Source organism: Cydia amplana, chromosome 8 (assembly GCF_948474715.1).
Source record: "Cydia amplana chromosome 8, ilCydAmpl1.1, whole genome shotgun sequence".
Lineage (NCBI taxonomy): Eukaryota > Metazoa > Arthropoda > Insecta > Lepidoptera > Tortricidae > Cydia > Cydia amplana.
In genome coordinates, this window is record NC_086076.1 from 10,718,820 (window position 1) to 10,744,609 (window position 25,790).

General features: G+C 36.1%; 3 protein-coding genes across 3 annotated transcripts in view; 2 read left to right on the plus strand and 1 right to left on the minus strand.

The window, feature by feature from the left end:
• LOC134650057 (folliculin-interacting protein 2) overlaps positions 1-3,742 on the plus strand; it is a 32,867-nt gene extending 29,125 nt beyond the window's left edge. The window contains exons 12-13 of the mRNA XM_063504880.1: positions 1,389-1,497; positions 3,349-3,742. Of these exons, the coding sequence (XP_063360950.1) occupies positions 1,389-1,497; positions 3,349-3,555 (316 nt within the window). The 3' untranslated portion in view covers positions 3,556-3,742. The remainder of the gene's footprint in view (positions 1-1,388; positions 1,498-3,348) is intronic.
• The window catches only part of LOC134650225 (isovaleryl-CoA dehydrogenase, mitochondrial), a 178,625-nt gene that overhangs the window by 38,949 nt on the left and 113,886 nt on the right, over positions 1-25,790 (plus strand). The window lies entirely within an intron of this gene.
• Positions 16,808-21,225, minus strand: LOC134650554 (27 kDa glycoprotein-like). Its single transcript, XM_063505510.1, has 6 exons — positions 21,149-21,225; positions 19,545-19,639; positions 18,431-18,543; positions 17,955-18,109; positions 17,289-17,422; positions 16,808-16,961 (listed from the first exon to the last, which is right to left on the minus strand). The coding sequence occupies exons 1-6, from the start codon at positions 21,186-21,188 to the stop codon at positions 16,812-16,814; spliced, it is 687 nt and encodes a 228-aa protein (XP_063361580.1). The 5' UTR covers positions 21,189-21,225; the 3' UTR covers positions 16,808-16,811.

Genomic DNA, 25,790 nt, shown 5'->3' on the forward strand with positions numbered 1-25,790 from the left:
TTTGCCGAGGGGCTTCCAACTGTTAGAATCTGTATTTTAACCGTTTCGTTGCGTGTTCCATTTTCGAAAACTTTTGGCTTTCCTTTCGAACAATTATTTCATGACACGACAGGCGCGCCTTACGCCATAGAATATGATGGCACGCCTATCGTGTCATACGCCACACGTTAAAAACATTGATGACACGCCTGTCGTGCCATCCGCACCGAATCGGTTAGAGTCTGATGTAATACTACATTATTGTCGAGGTTCGGAAGTAGCTACTTGCAGGCTGAGGATTCGTTTTAAACGGACGACCTTGGGAGTCCGTTTAATTGAATCCGAAGCCAGCAAGTAGCCTTCCAGCCGAGTCATATATAGTGCTTTTCTCAAAAATGGTGCAAGAAATAGAAATATTTTACAGAACTTACAGAAGCAACGTTCTAATTTTCCATTAATTTTCACAGAAAAAAATACAATCATTAAAAAAATTAGCTTGCCGCCTTTAAAAAAAAAAGAAGTGTATTTTTCTGCTGAAAATACGCCAACCTATTTGAGACACCTAAATAATCGCGGTACCAACATTAAGCCTGTAACAGACTATCGCACCGCACCGCGACCTTGGAGCGTCGCACCCATAAGTGAGAGCGAGAAAGAGATATCTGTTTCTCGCTCTCACTTATGGGTGCGACGCTCCAAGGTCGCGGTGCGGTGCGATAGTCTGTTATAGGCTTTATAATAATAAGTGCTGATCATCTGTTTGGCTGTTTAAGGGACCTATGCCTTCATTTGATATGGCCATTTGAAGTTTTAAAAAGTTTGGAACTCGTTAAATAATGGAATTTGTATGCGACATTGCAGTCCCGAAATCGAGACTGCAATGTTTTTAACTTTTTAATTTTTTGAATGACCATAAACTACGCACTTCGCGACCTATTTTCTATTTTTTAACCGGCAACGTCGACTTTGCCGTCTATTTTTAGGGTTCCGTACCCAAAGGGTAAAAACGGAACCCTATTACTAAGACTCCGCTGTCCGTCCGTCCGTCCGTCCGTCCGTCCGTCCGTCCGTCCGTCCGTCTGTCACCAGGCTGTATCTCACGAACCGCGATATCTAGACAGTTGAAATTTTCACAGATGATGTATTTCTGTTGCCGCTATAACAACAAATACTAAAAACAGAATAAAATAAAGATTTTAGTGGGGCTCCCATACAACAAACGTGATTTTTGACCGAAGTTAAGCAACGTCGGGCGAGGTCAGTACTTGGATGGGTGACCGTTTTTTTGCTTGTTTTGCTCTATTTTTTGTTGATGGTGTGGAACCCTCCGTGCGCGAGTACGACTCGCACTTGGCCGGTTTTATTGAGAAAAAGTATGTTTGTATAAATGTTAGTGTTGTGTTGGGCAGGGAAGTGCGCGTGGTGGGTCGCCTGGCGGGCGGCGGTATGTCGGCGCTGGTTGGCGCCATGCTGGACGCGCTGCCCGCCATGCGCCGCGCCAGGGTACCCGCCGCACAGGTGAGCCGGGGGGGGGGGTCAATCTGAATTCCTAACAACGTTTGTCCTAAAGTCACTTGCCCTAACTGGTTTGTTCTAATGGACACAATGCCCTAACGATCAATTGACGTACAATGATATTATATAATCATAGATAGGTTATACTCATACATGAGGAGCACAAAAAATACTTCCATATTTATTTCTGAGCCTACGAAGAAATCTGTTATTTTTGATTAATTTTCACATTATGCTTAATAACATTAGGATAAGTAATCAATAATTAGGGAAACCAAAATTAGGATTTTTAGTGTTAAGACAACTGATCATTATGACAAACAATATTAGGGAATGCAAAGATAGGAAAAAAGACTTTAGGGATTCAGATATAAATCCAGCCGGGGGAAAATTCTATCGCCAGTCGCGACTGGTCGGTGTCAACACTGAGGGCCACGGAACATTCCGAGCGTGCACGTTCGATGGACGCCGACTGTCGCGGCCGAATCGTCAGTCACACTCGCACTATCGCGTGGTGCGGCGTTCTCGCATTCCCGCTGCGGTGTGACGAAATCTGAACCCTTAAATGCATGATTTTGTCTTTTTGCCCGAAATTAATATATGTATCATATAATTCTTTGCTAGTTCTAGGAAAAATAGTAAAAAAAATATTACATCGATTTTCGCTGCGAAATCAGTGTTAGAAGTTGCATAGGCTAAATCATATTTATGTAAATATATAATTATTAGTAAGATATATAGGAAAAATCTTACTGCCATCAGAAAGGTACACTATTTGTGATATTCCTATGATAAAGTTTTTAAATATAAAATAATTACAAACCCCGAAAAATCGGCCCTAAATCACACACTAAAAAATCATCAACTTTCGGTTTTTCCAAGTTTTCCCACATTTCGTCTTAAAACAAATGTAATTTTTATAAATTAAAATATTCCGTAAATTTAAGTAAAAATTCAGAAAATCGATTAGATTAACTATTGAAATAATATACAGGAACAAATAGAATTTGTCTAATTATGCATAAAATTTGATGTTTATGTTGTGTACGCTGCATCGTACACCATGCATTTAAGGGTTAAACGAATAGCAAAGAGACTTCCTATCTAAATGAAATACACATGCAACACATCTGTCAGCGTATTCGATATGATAAAGGCCTTTAGGCTCCGACGGAACATTCTCACGTTATCATTCAATATGTCCGGGCGTCCGTAGCCCATTTAAACTTAGCCATTCCTTCTCTCACTCGATTATTGTAATAATTGTAGACTTAAGGCTGGATGTATGGATAGAAATGAAGGGAAATTTACCGTCTGTAATATCCGATGTCTGTTGTTGGCATAGAAGGTAGCATCCTATAGAAGTGGTCTACGCGTGCCTCCGTGAGGGACAAAACATACGCAATGCCCACCATAATTTATGGTGGGGAATAAAAAAAAATGTGAGGCTGTGACAAGGACAAACAATAATAGCGCTTTCGCTGCTACTCCTACTGAAAGATACATAAAACTATCCCGTTCTGTCAGTTATCCCCACCACTCATGCCCAATCCAGTTTAATACTAGATTCATGGTTGTTGGACATCGCATAGAAGTCATTTTTGAGATGTATCATTTTATAGCATTTTGTAACTGGAACTGACTGTTTTAGAAACTGACCTATGACATATACTGTTATATTATGAAAATTAGTTACTAAAGCTGGTCAACCAAATCTTGTCAGTAAAAAAAGGCGCGAAATTCAAATTTTCTATGGGACGATGTCCCTTCGCGCCTACATTTTTCAAATTTGCCGCCTTTTTCTACTGTCAAGATCTGGTTGACCATCTATATATGAAACTTATTTCGTTTCAGTGCCTATCATATCTAGAGGGTAAGTTGCGCGAGTTCTGCGTACTGTCCAAGACGCTCGCCGACATTCTCATGTCGACGGATTTCTGCGACATAGCCACGCTCACCAAGACCCTCAACATCGACGTCAACGACGTGCCGCTGCTGCTCGCCATCGCCACCACGCACACACCCCAAGTCGCCGCCAGATACGGCATCAGTTACAGGTAGCAAGCGAAATAGGAACGTGTCTGATTACTATAGAGCTCAATTTTCAGTAAGCTGCTATGTGGCCGATTATACTAAGTGTTGTGATGATATAGAACTCGATTTCGCTCGATGTTTAAATACTGTCTTGTCATTAAATTCATATCTAATATGCTACAAGGCTGCCTAAATATTTAGTATAAGCTTCATTTAAAAAGAGGTCTCACTATTATAGTATTTTATGCAACCGTTCTTTAAGAGAGGTCAAAAAAGGCGAGTGGCGTGAGTAACAATTTGAGGCGAAGCCGAAAATTGTTAATAAAGACGCCACGAGTATTTTTGACTCAGTTAAAGAACGTTGCATACAATAGTTTTTCTACGACCAAGCACTTACTTATAAAGAAAATTGTAAATTTAACAAATATTTTTAATTCAAGAAGTAGCAAAAATAGAGGGTACGGGCGGCAAAAGAATGAATAAATGAATGAAATTAAAAAAAAAAAAACATGTTTATGGTTCACTTATTTGTCAGAGATGACATTTAAAATAAGGTTGGCAACACTGTATTTCATTCAATATTTTTTAAGTGGTCATTACACGAAGTATCGTAAAATCGCCAAAAAGATACTGGGTGTATGCCCAAATTTTTTTTGGAGCATAGACTAAAGACTTGTCTTGACAACTATAAGGTAGGGTTTTAAAGGTGTGTGCACGACCCTTTAAATGACAAATAAAAGTACGGGAGTAGAAAAAAATTATAATGGGTTTGTTTAAGACTGAAAAGACGTTTTAATAGTGAGCCTTCTTTGGGATGACTTCCAGCGATTTCGAAAATTCAAATTTGATCTTTTTGTAGGAAATTAGAATGTGTATTATAACCGCTCGACCGCTCGACCCAGACGGTTAGTTCAGTTCGCTCAGTTCGGTTTCACAGATCGTCTGAGTTAAGTAGTAGAGAAGGTATGTTCATATGTTGGATTAAATACTATTAAGACTGTTCTATCAACTTTTGAAATAAGAAATAAAAACCGAGGTGAATGCGGTGGATGGGATCTGTGATTATTAAAGTTTATTTTTGTATATAAAACGGATATATGTATATGTTATTGTAATTAAATCATGGAAGGCCTAGAAAGATAAGTGACACTAACTCACAATGTTGTTGATGAAAATGTTAGCAACCCAAATTATGAAAATTAATTAGTTCAATTAAAACACTTAAGATCGTTTATCAATTAACTATTTAACTCCTACATCACAACGCTGCTAGCATCACAGTTATATTCCTGTGAAAATCAAAGGTCTATTATATTATTATCACTGAATTTTACGAGATAATTCCATAAAAACTATTTACAGTAATCATGCAAAATATATTATGTATAAGTATGCAAAACGTGTAGCTAAGCTTCATGTTAGGAAATTATTTATTAGCATTTTCAAAATGCCTAGTCTTAAAATAAAATTGAGATATTATCAGCTTTTATATGACTATGAAATTTAAAAATGTTAAACATTTAAATGTATACTACCTATATAATTTTTGTCACATGTGTCGTGTCCCGTCAGGCTTAGTCATGTTATTTTTTTATAGTTAATGTTATAATTATAATTGTTACAAAACAAGACGAAGTGTAAAGTCAGGTTAGCAAGATAAATATGTACCTACTTTTATTTGTTTTTTTTTTTGTATAACTATGACATGAATATGATAGTTGGATATCAAGTTACTATCAAGGCAGAGACGCGTTGGGTTGGGACCGGGTTGTGAAAAATAACCATCTAAAATAATCAATAAACGTTTTGACATGAGTCGGTTTATTTATGTACTATGTTTAACTTGCTCTTCCTGACTTTGTATTTCAAGTCATAATCATAATCGGGCGTTTTTTTTAAAGTTGTCCCCTACACTTTTTTTTCAAATTTGGGATAGAAAGAGCTCGTGATTCTGAGTAGAAATAACATAAAAAATCCCAAATGTGAAAAAAAAGTGTAGGGGACAACTTTAAAAAAAAAACGCCCAATCATGTTCCGAGGCCATTTTCGTATCCAAATGTAATGCTTTTTTTATACCTTAATAAATTATTTCTCTCATGGTCAGTGATTATTTTTATTAACCCATTGACCGCCACAGTCGGCTGTGGCCGTCATCGAAGTCTTGCCACGGACGCCAACGATGGGTACAGCCGACAATTTCGCCAATGTAATAGGGATTTACGCGGGACTCCGTAAAGTTCAATTTCGCTTAAATAGATGCGTCGGGAGCACGGCATATTCCTTCGCCGTCTGGCGGTTAAAAGGTTAAAAGACTTTATACTCATATACACCTGTTTTACCATAGAAATAAGGATGAGTCCCGTTATATTAATGACCACTTTGGCCTTCACTATCTATTTGACGCTGACTGTACATGAAATCCTCATCGAAGGTACGGTTGCGCAAAACATTAAAATATAATTTATAATATTTTACCCTATATTTGTACCACTGCTGGATACATGCCTCCTCTGCCGGACAAGAGGTTTGGGATACAGTACGCACGCTAGCCCAAAATGGGTTGGGGACTTAATAATAAAAGTAATAAAACTTAACTATTTGGAATATATATTTTGGTTTTGTACCTAGATTGGTGTAACTGCAGTTTAGCGTTAGGTAAGTCATCATCATCTTCCTCGCGTTGTCCCGGCATTTTGCCACGGCTCATGGGAGCCTGGGGTCCGCTTGGCAACTAATCCCAGTAATTGACGTGGGCACTAGTTTTTACGAAAGCGACTGCCATCTGACCTTCCAACCCAGAGGGTAAACTAGGCCCGTATTGGGATTAGTCCGGTTTCCTCACGATGTTTTCCTTCACCGAAAAGCGTTAGGTAAGTATTGTAAAAAATGGGAAAAGGTAACGTTTACGCATTGGTCTATTCATGCATACTATAAAAAAGAAAACTGACTTCTATACAGTACCAAATCTCGTGGAATCTGCGATATTTTCTAAAATTAGCAAACACATCCAAATGCATACGGTTCAATGCAGATGTCTCAAAAATATGTAAACGAGTACGTTGACAAAGTTGCTGTTGATAATTTTAGCAGACGAAATTTGCATGCTATATGGATTAGTTGTTGGTTCATATAAAAAAAATGTGTTAATACCACCAGCATGTAAGCGTATTCTATTATTAACTTCGTAGATAAATCTTTACTGCTACCTATTATAGTTCCTGAGGGTTAGCACATGTAGATCATATTTCTGTGCATTATTTATCCGGCTAGAGGGCGTGACCTGCTTAATCCCACTAATGGACTCTCTCAGACACCTAATTACGGAAAGGCTACAAGGTTACAGTTACAGCCCGGTTGTGAAAGCGGCGCAGCGGGAAACGAGCGATGAGCGATGTCATTGTCAATGGAGTTGGCAATTGTCAAAGGTTTTTATAGATGGCGCTATCATAGGTTTTACCTGTCTCTAGTTTGGTTCTATGCGATTTGCCTTTAATGAATATGACCCTTTTTTACGACTGACAGGAAAACCTATGCTAGATAAGTGTGCTATCATGATTGGCACCTTCAGATATCTAATTTTTCATCACTCGCTACGCTCGTGAATCTATTATAGAATCTTTCGCTTGCACGGGACTCAAAATAAGCACTCGAAGGAATATCAAACTTTGATCTCTTGTTGTACAAATAACTATTTTTTGTTGACAAAATCAGTTATAATTTCTTTTATATTTAATCTTTTTAGGACTATACCTAGGAACATATAATGTCAGTCTATGTAATGTATGTGATACGTAGGTATATTTAAGCTCAGTGTTCGAGCCATTAAATACTAAAAGCGTGGATGAGGTAAGTTTATAGCACTTTTACAGCTTCGTTACTCGTCTAGGTAAGGTACTACACCTAGATACTTACATAATATATATGGTTTACTACTGTCATACTTCTTATGATATAATATACATAGTTTTCAACTATATTCTACTGAATGTTTCAATAGACTGAGTTAAGCTTTAACTGAATAACGTAGTCGATCTGAAACTATTTGTCCATGAAGTTGTGGAGTACCTACAGCGTGGTTGCAGAAATTGTTTGACCTGCAAACTTCCAGTAACGTAGGTACTTACCTATACTTACAGACCTAATAATAGGTGGGGCCACAAAATGGTTTTCAGCTATAAAACGCGAGATTTTCTTTTAAACTTAAGTTATTGTTATAATACCTTAATATTTAAATATAAACGGAAGGTCAATTGACATGACAATTTACAGTAGACGTCCTCTGCCGGCTATGCCCGTAAAGTCAAGTAAAAGCATTGCAAAAATTGTAGAAATAACTCAGGTGGCTACGTAGAGGTTGCCTTTTATTAAGGATATCAAAAGTATGGTGGTATACAAGTAGCAGTTTCCCACTAACACAAGATTCCTCACCCCTCGTCGTGAGTCGTGGAGGCCTTCGTGCTCAACGAGGCAGGCGATAAGAGACAATTGTTTAGCGAAAAGAATAAATTCGTCCGACCTTAATTACTTAATTAACTAGAGGACATTGTTTAATTCGGCCGCGTCAAGATGTCTGCCTACTTGTAGAAGACGACTTTGTTTCTTATAACAATGGCTGTAAATTAAAGTGCTACTTATGTACATACCTACTGCGAACTAAGGAGTTATAAACGAAACATTACCTACGTTAGATGTATTTAAATATGAAGATAAATAATATGTCTTAATAATAACAAATAATGTTCCAGAAATATAAGCTTAGTGTAACGAATAAAAAAATACAACTCCTATATCAATATTTTCATGGCCTTCACTGAGCAACTAGAAATATTTCTTGTTCGAAATTAATTAATTATAATACGGCCAGCTATTTAATAAAATGCGTCTGAAAATGTACGCTACCGCTCTAAATTTATGATGAGCGCGTTTTAATCCTAGGGTCTGTGGTTTCATAATATTCAACGAGCGTAGGTCCTTGCCGGTGGATATTGAATTTTTAACGAAGCTCAGGTAACGAGGGCTAAGGAAAAACGGCTTTTGCAGACCCATTGTCCGGGAAAAATTAATAAATACTGCAAGCAAGTAATAATTTATCATATTGAATACTCAGGATATTTATGTACTTACTTATCTCTTTGTGCGAGCGAGATGTACCTAGGTGTGTGCTACAAACTAAAGTGAGATTTTTATACCTACTTCAAATAGGAGGCCAATTAAAACTTACATTTCGACGTCAAAATAATCCAATTAAAAGTAAATGACATCATTTAGAATTAAAATTTAGATATTAAAACGTACGTTCGATTTTGCCAATTTCCTACGTATGAGAAAGTTGTTTAAAGCATGCTACGTACGCGGCGAGACGTGTTACGTTGTCGTAGCACACAGCCAGCGTAATACAGCTACATATTAGAGTTCCGTGCTCCCCCACACTTGCGACTTGGTTGGACAAGAGTAGATGTTATCCATACTATTAATTTATTTCTAGATGTTACGGTGCAATCGTTAATATTACCCCACACTGTAGGTACAGCTTGCACATTGCCAATAGGTACTTACAGAATAATACTTACTCTTTAGTCACTTTAGTTTATGCCTAGTAGCCTCTGCACATCGAGGGAAAATACCTGTTTCTGTTTTCCCCGCACTAAGTTTAGGGTAGCTAGTATACGTTGAACCTTAAAATACGTGTACCTAATCTCTATGTAATCAGAGATCATCTATATGATATAGATATAGATATTGTTAAGGCAACAGTTATGTCCATTATACGCAGGACGCAACTTTATTTGTTATTCGTTTTTTAACTGTCGTTAAAAGTTTGCCTTTGTTTGGTTTCTCAAAAGTTGAATGCGGCTGGGCTTCAGTCGAGCCGGGTGAAGTTTCGCAGCTGTTGTTACGAATACATTTCGCGAATAACACGACCCATTTAATTTGATGAGTATAGTTTTCACGTAAACTTCACGTGATTGTACGATAGTACGCCAAACACTTGGTCGAACTTAAGTGGTATTCCCATTTACAATTTTAGGTAGTAGGTACTTATTTAAAATTTCGATCAGGCAACAAGGCCGATATTACAAGTAAAGATGCCCCGAATAGTGGTTTTGGCCGAATACCGAATACCGAATATTCGGCCCCTCTCTCGGCCGAATACCGAATATTCGGCATGACATGCGAACATTTTGAGTCAAAATTATTATGAAAACTGATCGCTAACAAAGCTCAACGTTAGATGACGTTAGCTAAGATATATTTTTGTTGAACAGCATTAACGAATAGAGTCAAACAAAACAGACTCATGATAAAAATAAAATGTTTTTAATAAACAAATGGTCAAAAAAGGGTCTTCGTATTTAACAACTTTCCAAGAACACATTCTAAATATATACTTACATAGTTTTTGGTTATTTTTATTGTGCAATTTTTCTTTTTAAGTAGGTACAACAGATATTCGGTATTCGGCCGAATAGTAGGCAATATGCGGCCGAATACCGAATATTCGGCAAAGTGGCCGAATAGGCCGAATACCGAATAGTTGCCGAATATTCGTGGCATCTCTAATTACAAGTACCTTTAAAGATTAACATACACAATAATGTAATATTTATATACTTAATGCGATCGCCCGCTAAAGTAGTTATTTCCCAAGGTTAGCTTTAAAAAAACTTATCTAGATTATTTATTTACAAATCTAAAATTCGTGCAATTGTTGTGTCTATTACTTGGTATACTGATGAGTATACTGATTGTAGTAGGCAGGTAGTAATAGAACGTTATCCATGAAATAATTAAGCATGCCATGTAATAGTAGTTTATGCAACAGTGATATAATAAGGGTTCTTAAAATTCAAGGGTCGAAGTTACAAAACGAGACGTAGTCGAGTTTTGTAAAAAAAGACCCGAGAATTTTAAGAACCAATTATGAGCTGTTGCATACATTACTTTTTCTATGACAGCTGCAGCAAAAAAAAAAAAAAAAAAAAAAAAAAAAAAAAAAAAAAAAAAAAAAAAAAAAAAAAAAAAATTATTAAAAAAAAGAGTTATTATTTAAAAAAAATTGAGTTATTATTTAAAAAAAAAAGAGTTATTATTTAAAAAAAAAAAAGAGTTATTATTGTAAATGAAAACATACCTCTTTCAATCAAGATGATCGGAACTTGTATCTTTAAAAAAAATAAAGCAGTTGTATTATACTCATAAGATGACTGCTAGCAGTCATCTTATGAGCCTATAGACAAAGCATTCAAATGACATTGCTTTAGATATCACTGTCAGTCATTTAATTGACACATTTAAGTGCTGGAGTAGAAAAATATGTATTTGTAGTAGCATTTAGTACCTAGCATTTCTTTGACACTCTAATCTATTTAATTTCTTATAGAATTCTTGTCACAGCAGTGCTGCAAATGCTGCAGCAGTAATTTTATTTTATTTTTGTTGATTTTTACCTCTTGGGCCAATCTCATCCAAAAGCTATTTAAGTGGCAGACGAGTATTACATTTGAGGCGGTGTGGTGTGATGATAAATAAGTCCATGAAATGGCTTGAGGTCGAGTCTTATGTCAGCTTCTAGTATATTTTTGTTGCTTTGGCCAAAATAACAGATAACACACTGTTGTGTGTTGTGTACATAAACAACGAATGTTTTTGTTGTTAAGTGCCTACAATATTTTATCATACTCAGACATGCATGCATTGTACGAGTCACATCTTTTGGTAGTCATTTTTATAGGTCGACAATTTAGGTATCTCAGGCGATTGGTAAATAGGTCAAGAAAGTGCGCAGTAATTTTCTTATGGAAGGTAGCCGAGTTTTGGAACTAAAACTATAGTTTATTTATTACACTGTTACTTACACAACGTAATACAAAGTTATATGTGCCCTATATAATTTAAGTTGAGCCCCAAAGGGTTGTCAAAACAATCCAGAGCCCGTACCATGAGTCGCTGACAGTGTCAAAACTGACATTTACGCTATCGAGAACGTAATTTACTTTCTATACATCTCGTTTGCACAAATATGCGAGTACGAGCGAGATGTACCTATACAAAGTAAATTACGTTCTCGACGGCGTTTATGTCAGTGCCAAACTGATGGTAGCCGTACAGGGCGTTATATAGCGTCGATATCGACTTCCACAGTAGGTAATAAATAAGTACCTGCTGCGGCACGAATTGCTTGGAATTTATATAGGTGTTTTATTTAATAATCTGCAATATTTTGCGATGTGAATATATATTGGGTCATAATGATTTAATGAACAACTTTTACCATCAGTCATTTTTGGGTTTGCGTTTGAGAGAATTATTTTCGTTATAGAACTTAAAATAGAAACAGTATTGATATTGACATGCTACCGTGTCAGTAACCACATATTAGTGTATTTGCTTATCATCTCCTGTGAGCTATGTTTACATTACATTATACTGATATCTTGCTCAGCGAATCGAGTAGAATATCTAGCACAATTTGTAGAGCCATAACCATAAGAGCGTGTTATATTCTTTTTCTACTCCAGCACTTAAATGTGTCAATTAAATGACTGACAGTGATATCTAAAGCAATGTCATTTGAATGCTTTGTCTATAGGCTCATAAGATGACTGCTAGCAGTCATCTTATGAGTATAATACAACTGCTTTATTTTTTTTAAAGATACAAGTTCCGATCATCTTGATTGAAAGAGGTATGTTTTCATTTACAATAATAACTCTTTTTTTTTTTAATTATAACTCAATTTTTTTTAAATAATAACTCTTTTTTTTTTAATAATAACTCTTTTTTTTTTTTTTTTTTTGCTGCAGCTGTCATAGAAAAAGTAATGTATGCAACAGCTCATAATTGGTTCTTAAAATTCTCGGGTCTTTTTTTACAAAACTCGACTACGTCTCGTTTTGTAACTTCGACCCTTGAATTTTAAGAACCCTTATTATATCACTGTTGCATAAAATTATTGTAGGTGATTGAATATATACATCTTTGAATTGGAATTTCCTAACCATACGTACACAGCGTATTTTAACATATTGTATTAGTAATTTAAGTGTTTAATCCGTAATGTTAATTAATTAATGTTACAGGTATTAAAGCAACCTGAACACGCAGGAGACGCAACCCATGGACACGAATCAATTCACTCCAGGCTAGGATAACGCCTTAAAATATTTAGTTATATTTGGAAGAAAACATGAAACTTGCACCAAAATAATAGTAAAAACATATATACTATCGTCAATCATATGGTCTTCTCACTCATCCTCCTTTTCATATTCTGTTTTCATACATATACCCTATTAATTCTTATGATATTGTTCTATTAAATTGGAATGGAGTGACATAATTTTTTTTAATATAATTATTAATGATTCGCATTTTAATATTCGTTATATCTAAGACCTGCATTCGTTCCTTACGAGTAAACTCATTATATCCTCATCTTATACAGAATTATGTTTTATCAAGCAGAAACGTCTGCGAGCGATACTTCAAATTTTTAGGTGTATTAAAGGAAAAATTGAAAAGTTCCAAGAGGTCGCAAGCGCAAGTTTGAGTCTTACCGGAGGTGGTGAATTTTTCCTGTATAAAATTCTGTATTATAGAAAATTTATAAAAGTTGCTAGGCTAATAATAGGCTATAATGTTTGTGTGCCACTATCGCCAGGTCATTACCGTTTTAGTGTGCAAGTCATTGATAACTTTATTTCGTTATTGCCAGCTTGTTTGTAAACTTACATTTCCCATGGACTAACAATAAGAGGAATAGAGAAGTTAATATGCATAGATAGAGCGTGGTAATTTGGCGCTTCAGAGTTTTTATGCTTATCTTTGTCACGCACGCCCGCCATTAACTACGTAAATTAATTAAAACTCCTTTGGAGTTCTCTCCCTTGATATGAATAAACGGGCATTTCAAGTTAATGTTGTGTGGGTGTACTGGGTGTGTTACCGTAAAACGGGGTGAGAAGGTTTCGCGGGGAGAGGTGGGTTATGAATGGGGAGAGAAGGTTTGAGAGGGGGGTGAGAAGGGATTTTAAGGCTACTGCTACAAAAATAATGTAACGTAATGGACCCTATAATGGACGTGGAACCGGTAATGGGATATAAAACCACAAATCCTCTAAAATAAGTACGTAAAAGTAGTTTATAAACACTGGCAATATTTTACCATAAATAAGAGTCATTGAGCTGTTTAAGTTTGACTTTTTATTAATTTCGGTTAATTTTTAAGAAATTGGCGCCAACCCAAAAGTTGTCGTGTCACTGGAAAAAATAACCAGTAAGAATTCTTAACAACTTCGCTAAGAGAGGTGAGTTCATATATTAAATTGTAATTAATTATTACTTGGTGTAAACTAGAATGTGTTTTGTTAATTGCATTTACCATGAGATAAGGTATACAACACATTATGTTGTGACTCTAGAGATGTATAAAAAATAGTGGTATTTTACCCAATCCCATTATAGGAGCTGTAAAACTGCATACCTCCTATGATGGGATAATTTACATAATGATGCTTGCCATGGCGTAATTTCATGTTTAAACAATACAGAAGTATAATGTAGTTACTCGTACGAACTATGTCAGGAGGTCTTCTCGGACTTCGGATAAATTAATATCGTTTTTACAAAATTTTATTTAACTTGCCCTGTTAGTTTGTATACAGGGTGGATTTTCTTTTTGGGTCAGTGAGGGCAGCTACCAGATCCCGTGCTGCGACGAGAAAACGGTCTTAGAAAACCTTCCCTCGATTTCAAATTAATGAAGATTGGATTTTACAGATTTTGGAAAAAACATACAGGATGCGAGAAAAAGGTAATTTTTGACAATCTTTTTTTTGATGCCAATCGATCCCATTCCTATTGAGGATCAAAAGCTTGTATGGAACTAAAAAAAATTTCCGGCTAGAAAAGCCACAAATCGAGGAAAACTTTTCCCAAACAATTTGTATGAAAATCAAAACTTTTATTTTTCACATGCTATTTTTCTATGCCAATTGATTCCATTTTTATCTAGTATCAATAGTTTCTTTGGGGTCAGTTTACGATAATGTACTAAAAAGCCACAAATTAATAAAAACTTTTTCCATAGGTACATTTACTATGGAGAAAATGTGAAATTTAATTTTGACCCCAAAAAAACTATTGATACTGGATAGGAATGGAATCGATTGGCATACAAAAATAGCATGTGAAAAATATAAGTTTTAATTTTCATACAAATTGTATGGGAAATGTTTTCCTCGATTTGTGGCTTTTCTAGCCGGAATTTTTTTTTGTTCCATACAAGCTTTTGATCCTCAATAGGAATGGGATCGATTGGCATCAAAAAAAAAGTTTGTCAAAAATTACCTTTTCCTCGCACCCTGTATGTTTTTTCCAAAATCTGTAAAAGCCAATCTTCATTAATTTAAAATCGAGGGAAGGTCTTCTAAGACCGTTTTCTCGTAGCAGCACGGGATCTGGTAGCTGCCCTCACTGACCCAAAAAGAAAATCCACCCTGTATTAGTTAGTGTGGTTCAAATCTTGGAAATGGCATTTGAGCCACTTTCGGATTTCCGATTGAGTTGAAATTTTGGATACGTATGCAAATCGGATGACAATGCAATCGGGTGACAAAAATGACTAATAACTAGTTTTTTGCCAGAAACTTATTCCCTATTCCAATATCTTATACTGATAGGGTATGCCCATTATAGGGGGCCCATTACTGGATCCACGTCCATTACCGGGGTTCCATTACTGGAGCTTTGGTGTCCATGACTGGAGAAAAAAAACATACTTTTAATTTATTAATTATGTGGAAACTAACTGCAGTATCTTTGATACAACACGCCTGAAACATGAAAGAAGGATAGGATATTCATCTTTAACAAGCTAAGCGGTAGAACTTTTACATGTATCAGGGAAATATCACAAATACTCCAAATTTCCTCTTAAATGTCCCATGACTGGTGCCGTTACTATATTCCAATTTAAAATGGAGCTATAGTAATACGCACAATAGAAAAAAATCGATCCAACAATCTTTCAAAATCACCTTTGTATGAAAACCCCTCTCACCCCAAATAGGTACGAGGCACTACGGGGTGAGGTGGGTTTTCCTCTTTATCGTCAAAGTTATGAAATGGAACTACCCAAAATAAAATACAAACGTCCGGAACACTTATTATATACACCATTCAGTTTTCATATGTAAAAATAAAATGTTATCGAGGTTTGAATTTCAGTTTTGACCCTACTCACCCTTTTACGGTATTTAATTTTTGCCTAAAGGATCTTATAGTAAGTAACGAAACTTGGAAGAATTGACTGTCATTTTATCATAGTTTTAACTTACTGCTCTACACGTAATGTTATTCATCTTATCGAAGCTTTTCAGCTTGACTGTTATTAGATTTAATACCTCGATAGGTGTTTTATCGGGAATTGATTTTTACGAAATTCTTGCATTCCCACAGACTTATAATAAAAGTCTTAGTGATCTGAACAAATAAGAGTCGGACCAAGCTAACTTTGCATGGCATGTGGATGTGCAGTGACAAACAGGTTAATTCGAACATGTACTGACATCAAACCGCGATATTAAAACACCAAGCACCTAACGAACAACTCGAAAAAGTCACAACGTATGTTGGCATTTGCCTCCTGGTTTACTCTATTATCCTAGGCAAGGTTGAGACTGTTGAGAGTTGACCCTGGCCAATTCCAATTTTACTTATTCGATCTGTAAAGTTAGGTAGGTAAGTTCATTTATAACTAGAACTAACGTACATTCAAGAACAGTGAATATGGGACACGTTTAATGGAAATTTTCATTAAAAGGGAAATTTTGCTTCTTTTCTTCTAGTCCACGCCGGTTCCTGTTAGGTGTTTGTTAATTTCTGTAAAAAAATAAAATTAGCTATAAAAATTGTATCAGCATTATTTATTGATGACGATGTAACAATTAAGAAAAAAATAGTCGTTGTCACAACTTCAGTTCAAAATGCCATCATTGGATGGTCTTCATGAGCAGTTCCACTTTACCAATAGGTAATAATGTTGGTTTGTTTGATTTATTTTTATGTAGGTATTGCTGTAACGATTATGGAAAATTTGTTTGTTATTTGATATATAGTAAGGTTCATGATATACCTAGATACATGTGGTAATAGAAGTTTAGTGAGAATTTATGAAAATGTTGCCATCAAAATAATATATTATAATACAAAAAAAGTTCTCAACTGAATAATTTATTAGATATTGTTTCCAGAAATTCTCAGTAAAAATCGTTAGTTACTTCTTAAAATTCATAACCCCACTTACATTCTTCGCAGTTCAAATCGATAGAATTAAGCAGCTCTCGCAAAAGTTTCTCGACTTTGGGTTTCCCGCAGGCTTTCACTGCGGTAAACTCGCATTCGTTTTCTTGTTTGTCTAGTTTGCATCTCTCCTGTAAAAAAAAAATTAAAACTTGCATTGAAAGAGATAGGCAATAAAGGGGTCCACTGATTAACAGTCCGCCGGACGGTAGGTATCGGTCTGTCAGTTAGAACAAAAATTTGACAGTTCCGAACAACTGACAGGCCAATACCGTCCGGCGAACTGTTATATTTCAGTGGGCCCCTTAAGAGTAGCATGGATGAAGTAAGCTTAGACTGATACCACAGAATAAGTAATAGTATTATCATACTGATACATTGAGGAAGCTACCAGTGCCCTATTTATTTTAGCTAGCACCACAGAATAAGTAATAGTATTATCATACTAGCACACTCACCTTTTCAGGAATTGCCGGCCCACTTCCATATACACCAATGAGCCGAGTGATCTCGGGTGTCTTGTTATTTTTGCAGAATGCGAAATCTACTCGCTTCTGTTCCAGACACTCTGAACCACCTTCCTTTATGAACGCTGTAACATACGTGAAAAAAGTATGATAATCTTTAACAGTCGAAAGAAATAGAAGACTCGAGTCAATTTTCATCTGAGGGCCACAAAACAAGCGCTCAGGGGACCTATTAGCCAAGTGACATTCGTTGATAGAAAACACCAATCAAAAGTGAAAAATGTATGGAAATGATCACGTGACTTTTCGTTGAATCTGTCATTCGGATATATTTTTAGGGTTCCGTACCTCAAAAGGAAAAAACGGAACCCTTATAGTATTACTTTTCTTTTTCAGTGGCATGTACCGTGGTACTAGATAAAGGATGACTCACCGGCCGGGCCGGGTCGGAGCTTCCAGCGCTTCGTTTTCTATGGAAAGCACCACGTGATCACCGATCAGCCATCATAGAAAATGACATGCCGGACGCGTCGGCCCGAGCTCGGCCCGGTCTAGCGTGAGTCATCCTTAATGTAGTGGTTCTCAACCATACTACTAAAAGGCAAGGAACCTATTACTCCTATTAGATAGTCTTTTTACCGTGAAACTCATACTTACAGTTTGTGTTAGCTCCATCGTTAAGGCAGAAGAAGTCGATTACTTTATCAAACTCTTTTTGTGTAGTGCGTAACCCACTAGCCGTGAAACACGGCGTCATGCTTGTAACAAGTGGTCGTACGCAGGCCTTCACCTGTGCTGATCTGTCGCAGAACCTACAGAAATACATTTTAATACTTTATAGCTGTCTCGGCATAGGCTCCACAAGGACCTCGGGAGACGATTAGGGATGCAACACCCTCACACTTTCTCACGCAAAGACTAAGCTACAGCGCGGGAATGCTGCCTGCGAGATGGGCACCTTGCCGAGAGGCCAAGGGTTGAAGGGTAGATTTTAGTTTTTTTCTTCAAGTTAGGTTTAGCTATATTATATTTATTTTAGAGAGAGTTTTTATCACTGGTTATAATATAGGTATAAGGAAGTAGGTATGAGACATTATATCAACACTTGATATAACTATACTATAAGTACTTACGCCTTAACAATTTTTTCCTGGTTTTCGAAGTATTTCGCCACTCTAACCTCATCCCTGAAATTCTCGTCAGAATACACGTCTGTAATACATTGCTTGAATGTTGACATGGAAGCCTGGAAAAGATAAAAATAATATGACTATATTATATTTAATACTAGTATATATATACCATTAGCTTCCCTAAACCGGTTACGTGTACTGTGCGTAGACGTGCACATGCGTGTGCGCTAAAATGTTGGAGCTGTGCACGCAAACATCACACAAGCGGTGTGCCGTCTCTCATTAGGATCTGATATGGGCGACCGAGCTTTGCTCGGAAAACATATAAAGATTCAAAAACGCGCGTTTCCCAGATATAAGGCCTAGCTAGATCGATTTTTTGCCCCCAAAAACCCCCTATAGAGCAAATTTCATCGAAATCGTTAGAGCCGTTTCCGAGATCCCCGAAATATATATATAAATAAATATACAAGCATTGCTCGTTTAAAGGTATTAGATTAGATAATTCTACATATATATACAGAACCTATCAATGTAAATTACAACGTGCACGTGCACGTCAACGCACGCACATGCGGTGAGCACAGGTCTTTATCCTTGATTTTATACTAAAACCCAATACATACTAAAATATTTAATCGTAATGTAATTTTAGTACCTACCTAGTTATACAGGGTGTTGCCTGTCACACGAGCAAATAATTAAAACATATATATTATACTCCTCAAACTATAAAACCTTTGTTAAACAACTTTTAAAAATTAGGAATCCTTTAGACTTCCTCTTTTTCATACAAAATAAATATTGCCTGCAATGTACGCTGATATCAGTGTGTTTGACGTTGCTTGTCACGCTTTAAACACAACAAAATTTGCAATACATTGCGTCTTAGAATAAACTTTAAAGTGTTATAAAAATCAAAACATAAGTTATTATTAAAAGTTGCTGAACAAATGTTGGCCAGTTTGAGGAGTATAGCCTACTTTTTAATTTATTGCTCCTGTTACAGGAAACACCCTGTACATGGGATGGGCGAAAGTAAGCTGATTGTGTTGTGTTGTAAATTGTAAAAAAATAACTTAATATTTTGCAATTCGTCTACGTTACGGTTTACCTGCACTTGTTGGAATTTGCCACTTTCGCAAAAGTCAGTCGTGATGATCGCAGTAATCCATTTGTCCTCCTCAGGAACTGTGTGCCCCAGAACTACTGTTGAAGTTGAAATAACAATTTGCAATAGGTACGATATATTATTATTTTATTAAGGTAAATAATTAATTAAAGCAATACTAGTCATCGTAAGATCAAAATCATGCATAATTCAGTCAGTAGGTAACTATTTAAAAAATGTGAATGATTAGGTATGCGAAATGCCTTTTTTAAATGGCCTCCTAGGCTAATAGGAGTCCTAGCGTAGTCGGTAGCGAGTTAGCGACCTTGACTACGAAGGCATTTATTTTGTGGTATCATAAATATTTCATTAGGTGACAAGCAAAAAACACTCAAGCAAAGTACCACCACAAGTTCATAGCTATAGTGAACCATATTAGTACGAAAAGAAGGTTGATTTTTGTTTAAATATTTTTTAGTAATTAGTGACTTTTGCTTGTCACCTGACAATTTGTTCCTGACTAATGCATTTTTTTCCATGTAAGTAGACGAAACAGGAGCTGAGATTTAAATATTTTAGGTAAATACACCCGTCTCGCTAACGGAAGCGGTTCCTAAAACTAGTGCGATAAGGACAAGGCGAAAAATCCTGCGTAAAAATCTCAAAAATCGAGGTTTTGTAATCGACTGTTTCCTCCTCCAAAACTTAACCTATCGTAACCAAATTTGGAAATATAAATGATGATGAAATTATCTGTGTCGGACCGTTTTGTTTTTTTGGCTAATTGATATCAGTTTTGAATACCACGCCTCTCATTGCGGCATAGTCAGTTAGGCCATTTCGGCCATTTTTGAAGGGCTCTAGCGCCTTAAAAAACAAAAATATCAAAAAAAGCAAAACGGTCCGACACAGATATTGACAATATTAATCTGTGTTGAAAAAATCATTGCTCTAGCTTCAAAACCCACGGAGGAAACAGTCGAGTACGTTTGTATGGAGAAATTACCACTCCTGTTGCCTCTTAAGTGTAAACTGTGAGGGGTGTGCAATAAAAGTTTTGTATTATATGTATGTAAATATAACCCACAACACAAGCCTTACTGAGCTTACTATGGGCCCATCGACCAAATATTATATAAAATTTAAACGAGAATTAGACATAAGTACATAATTTAATTTAGACAAAGGAATTAATACCTAGTAATTACAGTATTATAATATAGTTTACGTATCAAAGAAACGCACGAATGTTATTTAGCGCTTTTTTTAATTTTAGGTCCCTAGATTTTATTTTTCTTATGTTTTCTGAGATTAAGACACAATAGGTACCTACCTACGGTTTTTGCTGGGACACAAAATCGCCAAACAATACCGATGATAACCTTTCCGTCATATAGGAACAAAGCTTTTAGAATAAATATATTTTAACATAAAAAAAATTTAAAGTACCTAATAAATGCATGCCCCGCACTTCCCCATTTTAGAAAACTTTTAGTTTCTAATATAATATTTGCAAGAAATTCAAAATGAAAGCAGAAAGTGGTAGGTGTGGTTTGTTGATGATTAGACCTTGGTCAGCTGTATTTTACTAGAAAAATAGAACTTACCAACTGCCATTACGGCGGCGAGAACGAGTTTCACCAACATATCGTCACACGAATCTAAATAAGTTTAAAATAATATACTTAAGTATTTAAGCAAAAATAAACGACAACTACGAAAGAATTCGCTTATTGACAGCTTATATACAGACTACTGTGCGTAATTTGACCTGCGGCCCCTGCGGGGCAAGTGCTGCGATATCGTTTAATTATTACCTACCTACCTACCTACTCTGTAGACTGACTGCGGTGAAACAAAAAAAATAAAGGATATATGCTTACCCAATTTCTAATTATAAATGCATGTCCCTAATCCCTATGTTCCCACACAAACGGTTGAATCGAGTTTATTTAGGGATAGATTTTGATTATTGTCAGATTCAGTTTTACACGAGTATAATTGATGGGATGTAAAGTCTATTTTTTTATTCGGTGGACTGAAATGACAGTTAATAGTATGAAATGACATTTCATGTTCATACTATTAACTGTCATTTCAGTCTACCGAATAAAAAAATAGACTTTAAAAGATTAAATAAAGTAAAAAAAAAATACGAAAAATAGAAGGCTAAAATATTAATATTTTCAATGTTATTTGTTATGGTTTCGAAAGGGATTGCAGTGGCAGAGCCATAGGGGTTCGTGAGGTCTACAGCTCACAGACCCACTAATAATATTTACTTAATATTTATATATGTCACCGTAAAATTGTAAACACTCGTCATATTATAATCTCGCTAGTTACATTATAAACTGACGGTAGGGAGATTATAATCTAACCTAACCTAACCTACGTTAGATTATAAACTAACGGGTTCACAATCTTACGATGTCATATATATTGAAGATGAACGAAAGAACAAATAGGTTAGCGATTAGGCCCTAGTTTAACAAAGACGAATCAATAAGGGATTTACCTACCAGTAGAGTTCAATAGAAAATACAAATAATAATATATAAACAAACCAATTCATGTTTATTATTTCTTCGTAATCTCGCGCTTTATATTTAAACATATTGTTTATATCAGTTACTAGGTAAAATATATGTTAATTATCAAAAAAATTGAAATTAAAATTAAATTATATATATATTTTATAATTTAAATTGTTTATTATGTTGAAACGGTCGGCAACGCGCATGTAACACGTCTGGAGTTGCAGGCGTCCATATCAGGCGGCCCGTATGCTTGTTTGCCACCGATGTAGTATAAAAAAATATATAGTAATATTGCAATGAAGAAAAAAAAATCCATCATTAATCTTTTAAAATATACGTCTAACGTGTAACAAAAACTGTAATATTTGTTTAAATTAATTTGTGAGCATTTCTCAAATAATTTGTACATTTCGAACACATCTTATAGGTATTTCTATAAAAATTGGTATGCTGGTAAAGTACATGAAGCTGAACAATTTCCACCATATTTCCCAAAATGTCCAAGAAAGTTTGTATGAAACATCCTTTTTTGTTACCAGATTTCCTTACACATTTGGTAACAAAAAAGGAATGTTTCATACAAACTTTCTTGGCCAAGAGGTCTACAACGCGCACCTTATCATCATCACCAGGTTATACTTGAACAATTCTGGCCATGGGCTATGTCATGGGGGGAGAGTTAGGCTCTCTCATAATAACTAAGGCACCAACTTTAATATTATTTGTAATTATTATATCGCTGAACAAATGTTGGTCAGATTTAGGAGTACAGCCTACAGTTTATTCTTTTGCTCGTATTATAGGCCACCCCGGTATAAGTACTTAGTTATTATAGAATGTTGTGTCCGAGTTCTAAAATACGTTTTTGCTACTGTGTGATCTTTCCTCATGATAACCTAGTGTGAACTTTTGAGCGAGTTCTCGCGTATGCTGGACTGACAATAAGTTATCATAATAAATTACCTACGTAAAAATATTTTCCAAAATGTCAATGTATGAAATGACAGGAAAATGGGGACTGCATTTGTATGGAGAAACGGCCGTCCCCTTTCCTTTTAAGCATGGTCTATGTCTATTACTGATATGGGGGTATATAGGTACTTGACTAATGGCAATGTCGTGGGAAAAGTGTGGACTTTCATGGGACGACATCTTGATACTATTTTTCTACTCCAGCACTTAAATGTGTCAATTAAATGACTGACAGTGATATCTAAAGCAATGTCATTTGAATGATTTGTCTATAGGCTCATAAGATGACTGCTAGCAGTCATCTTATGAGTATAATACAACTGCTTTATTTTTTTTAAAGATACAAGTTCCGATCATCTTGATTGAAAGAGGTATGTTTTCATTTACAATAATAACTCTTTTTTTTTTAAATAATAACTCAATTTTTTTTAAATAATAACTCTTTTTTTTTTAATAATAACTCTTTTTTTTTGCTGCAGCTGTCATAGAAAAAGTAATGTATGCAACAGCTCATAATTGGTTCTTAAAATTCAAGGGTCGAAGTTACAAAACGAGACGTAGTCGAGTTTTGTAAAAAAAGACTTATTATTATATCATTGTTGCATAAACTACTATTATTTGCTAGCTGCCAACTGTCTGTGTCCCACGTCCGTCGGTGCAGCGGCGCAGTCATGCACGAAGCAATCCTGATTATATAGCTCCGTCCTTTAGCGATTCAGTTTAGGCAGGGGGGTGTCACTCCGCAGTTTAGGTACATTTGGCCGGCGTGCCCAGCGGACAGGTGCATGGCAGTGGGCTGCCGCTCGGCGCGCACGATAGTCGTGTCACGTGGCGCTCGCGCAAAATCGAAAATACACAATGGCTTCGAAACTTACTTCCGCGAGTATCAGACATGCTATCTTCGGATAAAAGATGTATGTTTACATAATCAACGTTTGTAATTCCTACATATTTATCTTAAAAACAATAAATCAGTGGGTATAGGTATAAAAACTTGTCAAGTGATAACCCCGTGCCGACACTCACAGCTCGGTCATAAAACTGCGGCGCGCAAAGGAGATTCACGGTTCTTGCGCGGTTATAAGTTTCAATTTTGCTTGCAGGCGGCGATATAGGTGTAATTTTATACCTAAACCTGACTTTTGTGAAGGAGTGAATTTTCTGTACGGTAGTACTATTAGTTATTCTGTGGTTTAGGGCCCCTATTCGATATGTACCTACCACTGTCAGATTTCGCGTCCACAATTCAACAGTTGATTGAATACATGAATCTAGCTAGTATTTTAACTGGACCAATTATGAGGGGTGGGGGGAAATGACCGAACGGGATAGTCTTATGTATCTTTCAGTAGGAGTACCTAGCAGCGAAAGCGCTATTATTGTTTGTCCTTGTTACAGTCTCACTTTTTTTTTTATTTCCCGTCATAAATTAGTATAAGTAGATTATGGTGGGCAACAAATAAATTCGACCAATCATAGTGTCGCATTGCCTATGTTTTGTCCCTCACGAACGCACGCGTATACCACATCTATTAGGATCCTAGATACCATCTTGGAGGATATAATATTAAAGACCTAATTAATAATTAAGTTATCTTAATTGAAACAATTTTCTTATGATTGAATCGCATGTTCATCAACTGCGGATCATTTGGTACAACAAATAATTCAACAAAAATCTACTTTGTGGTATTACTACTTTAAGGTTTATAATGGTTTGGTTTGGTTGTCATTGTCACCCTGTGGATTGCTAATGTCAAATTTTGACACAGGATTGTTCCAATTTAATGGGAGTTCAACACGATGTCGCACCTCGCTTGTCGAACCTATAGCTACCCCAGCAGGTAGCTATAGGTTCGAGTAATCAGTTTCAACACCGCTCTCGAATGCTTGTCTCTAAAGCAAGGAAACTTTAGGGACAACGCGGGCTCTCTCAAAGCTTAGAGTAGAGCATCGCTTCACTTCTACTTTCAAAGTGTTAACGTAATGCCAGGACCTTTTATAAGTTTTAAGTTAATATCAGTTTCCAACCGTGAAGTGTTTTAAGAATACATAAGTTTGCTGTCCAAAATTCAATTTTTGATACTTTACTTTTATTTCAACAGGCAACAGGCAACTAATATGTACTCATCGAGCCAATTCTAAAAAACTCAACACAATTAGGTTGCGTTGTTTTATCACAGAGTTCCTATGGCCTTTATTAAATTATTTTACCTATCTGTATCATAAATATGTCAATTTAAAAAACCGGCCAAGTGCAAGTCGGACTCGCGCACGGAGGGTTCCGCACCATCAACAAAAAATAGAGCAAAACAAAAAACAAGCAAAAAAACGGTCATCCATCCAAGTACTGACCCCGCCCGACGTTGCTTAACTTCGGTCAAAAATCACCTTTGTTGTATGGGAGCCCAACTTAAATCTTTATTTTATTCTGTTTTTAGTATTTATTTGTTGTTATAGCGGCACCAGAATTACATCATCTGTGAAAATTTCAACTGTCTAGCTATCACGGTTCGTGAGATACAGCCTGGTGACAGACGGACGGACAGCGGAGTCTTAGTAATAGGGTCCCGTTTTTACCCTTTGGGTACGGAACCCTAATTATCACTTTTATCAGTTAGGCATGCGTAAGTGCTCGCTCGCAAGTTCACATGACACACTAGGTTATCATGCGGAAACACTGCAGAACCAAAATATGTAAGATTGTACTTCTCAAATTCAACCACGTAACATATGT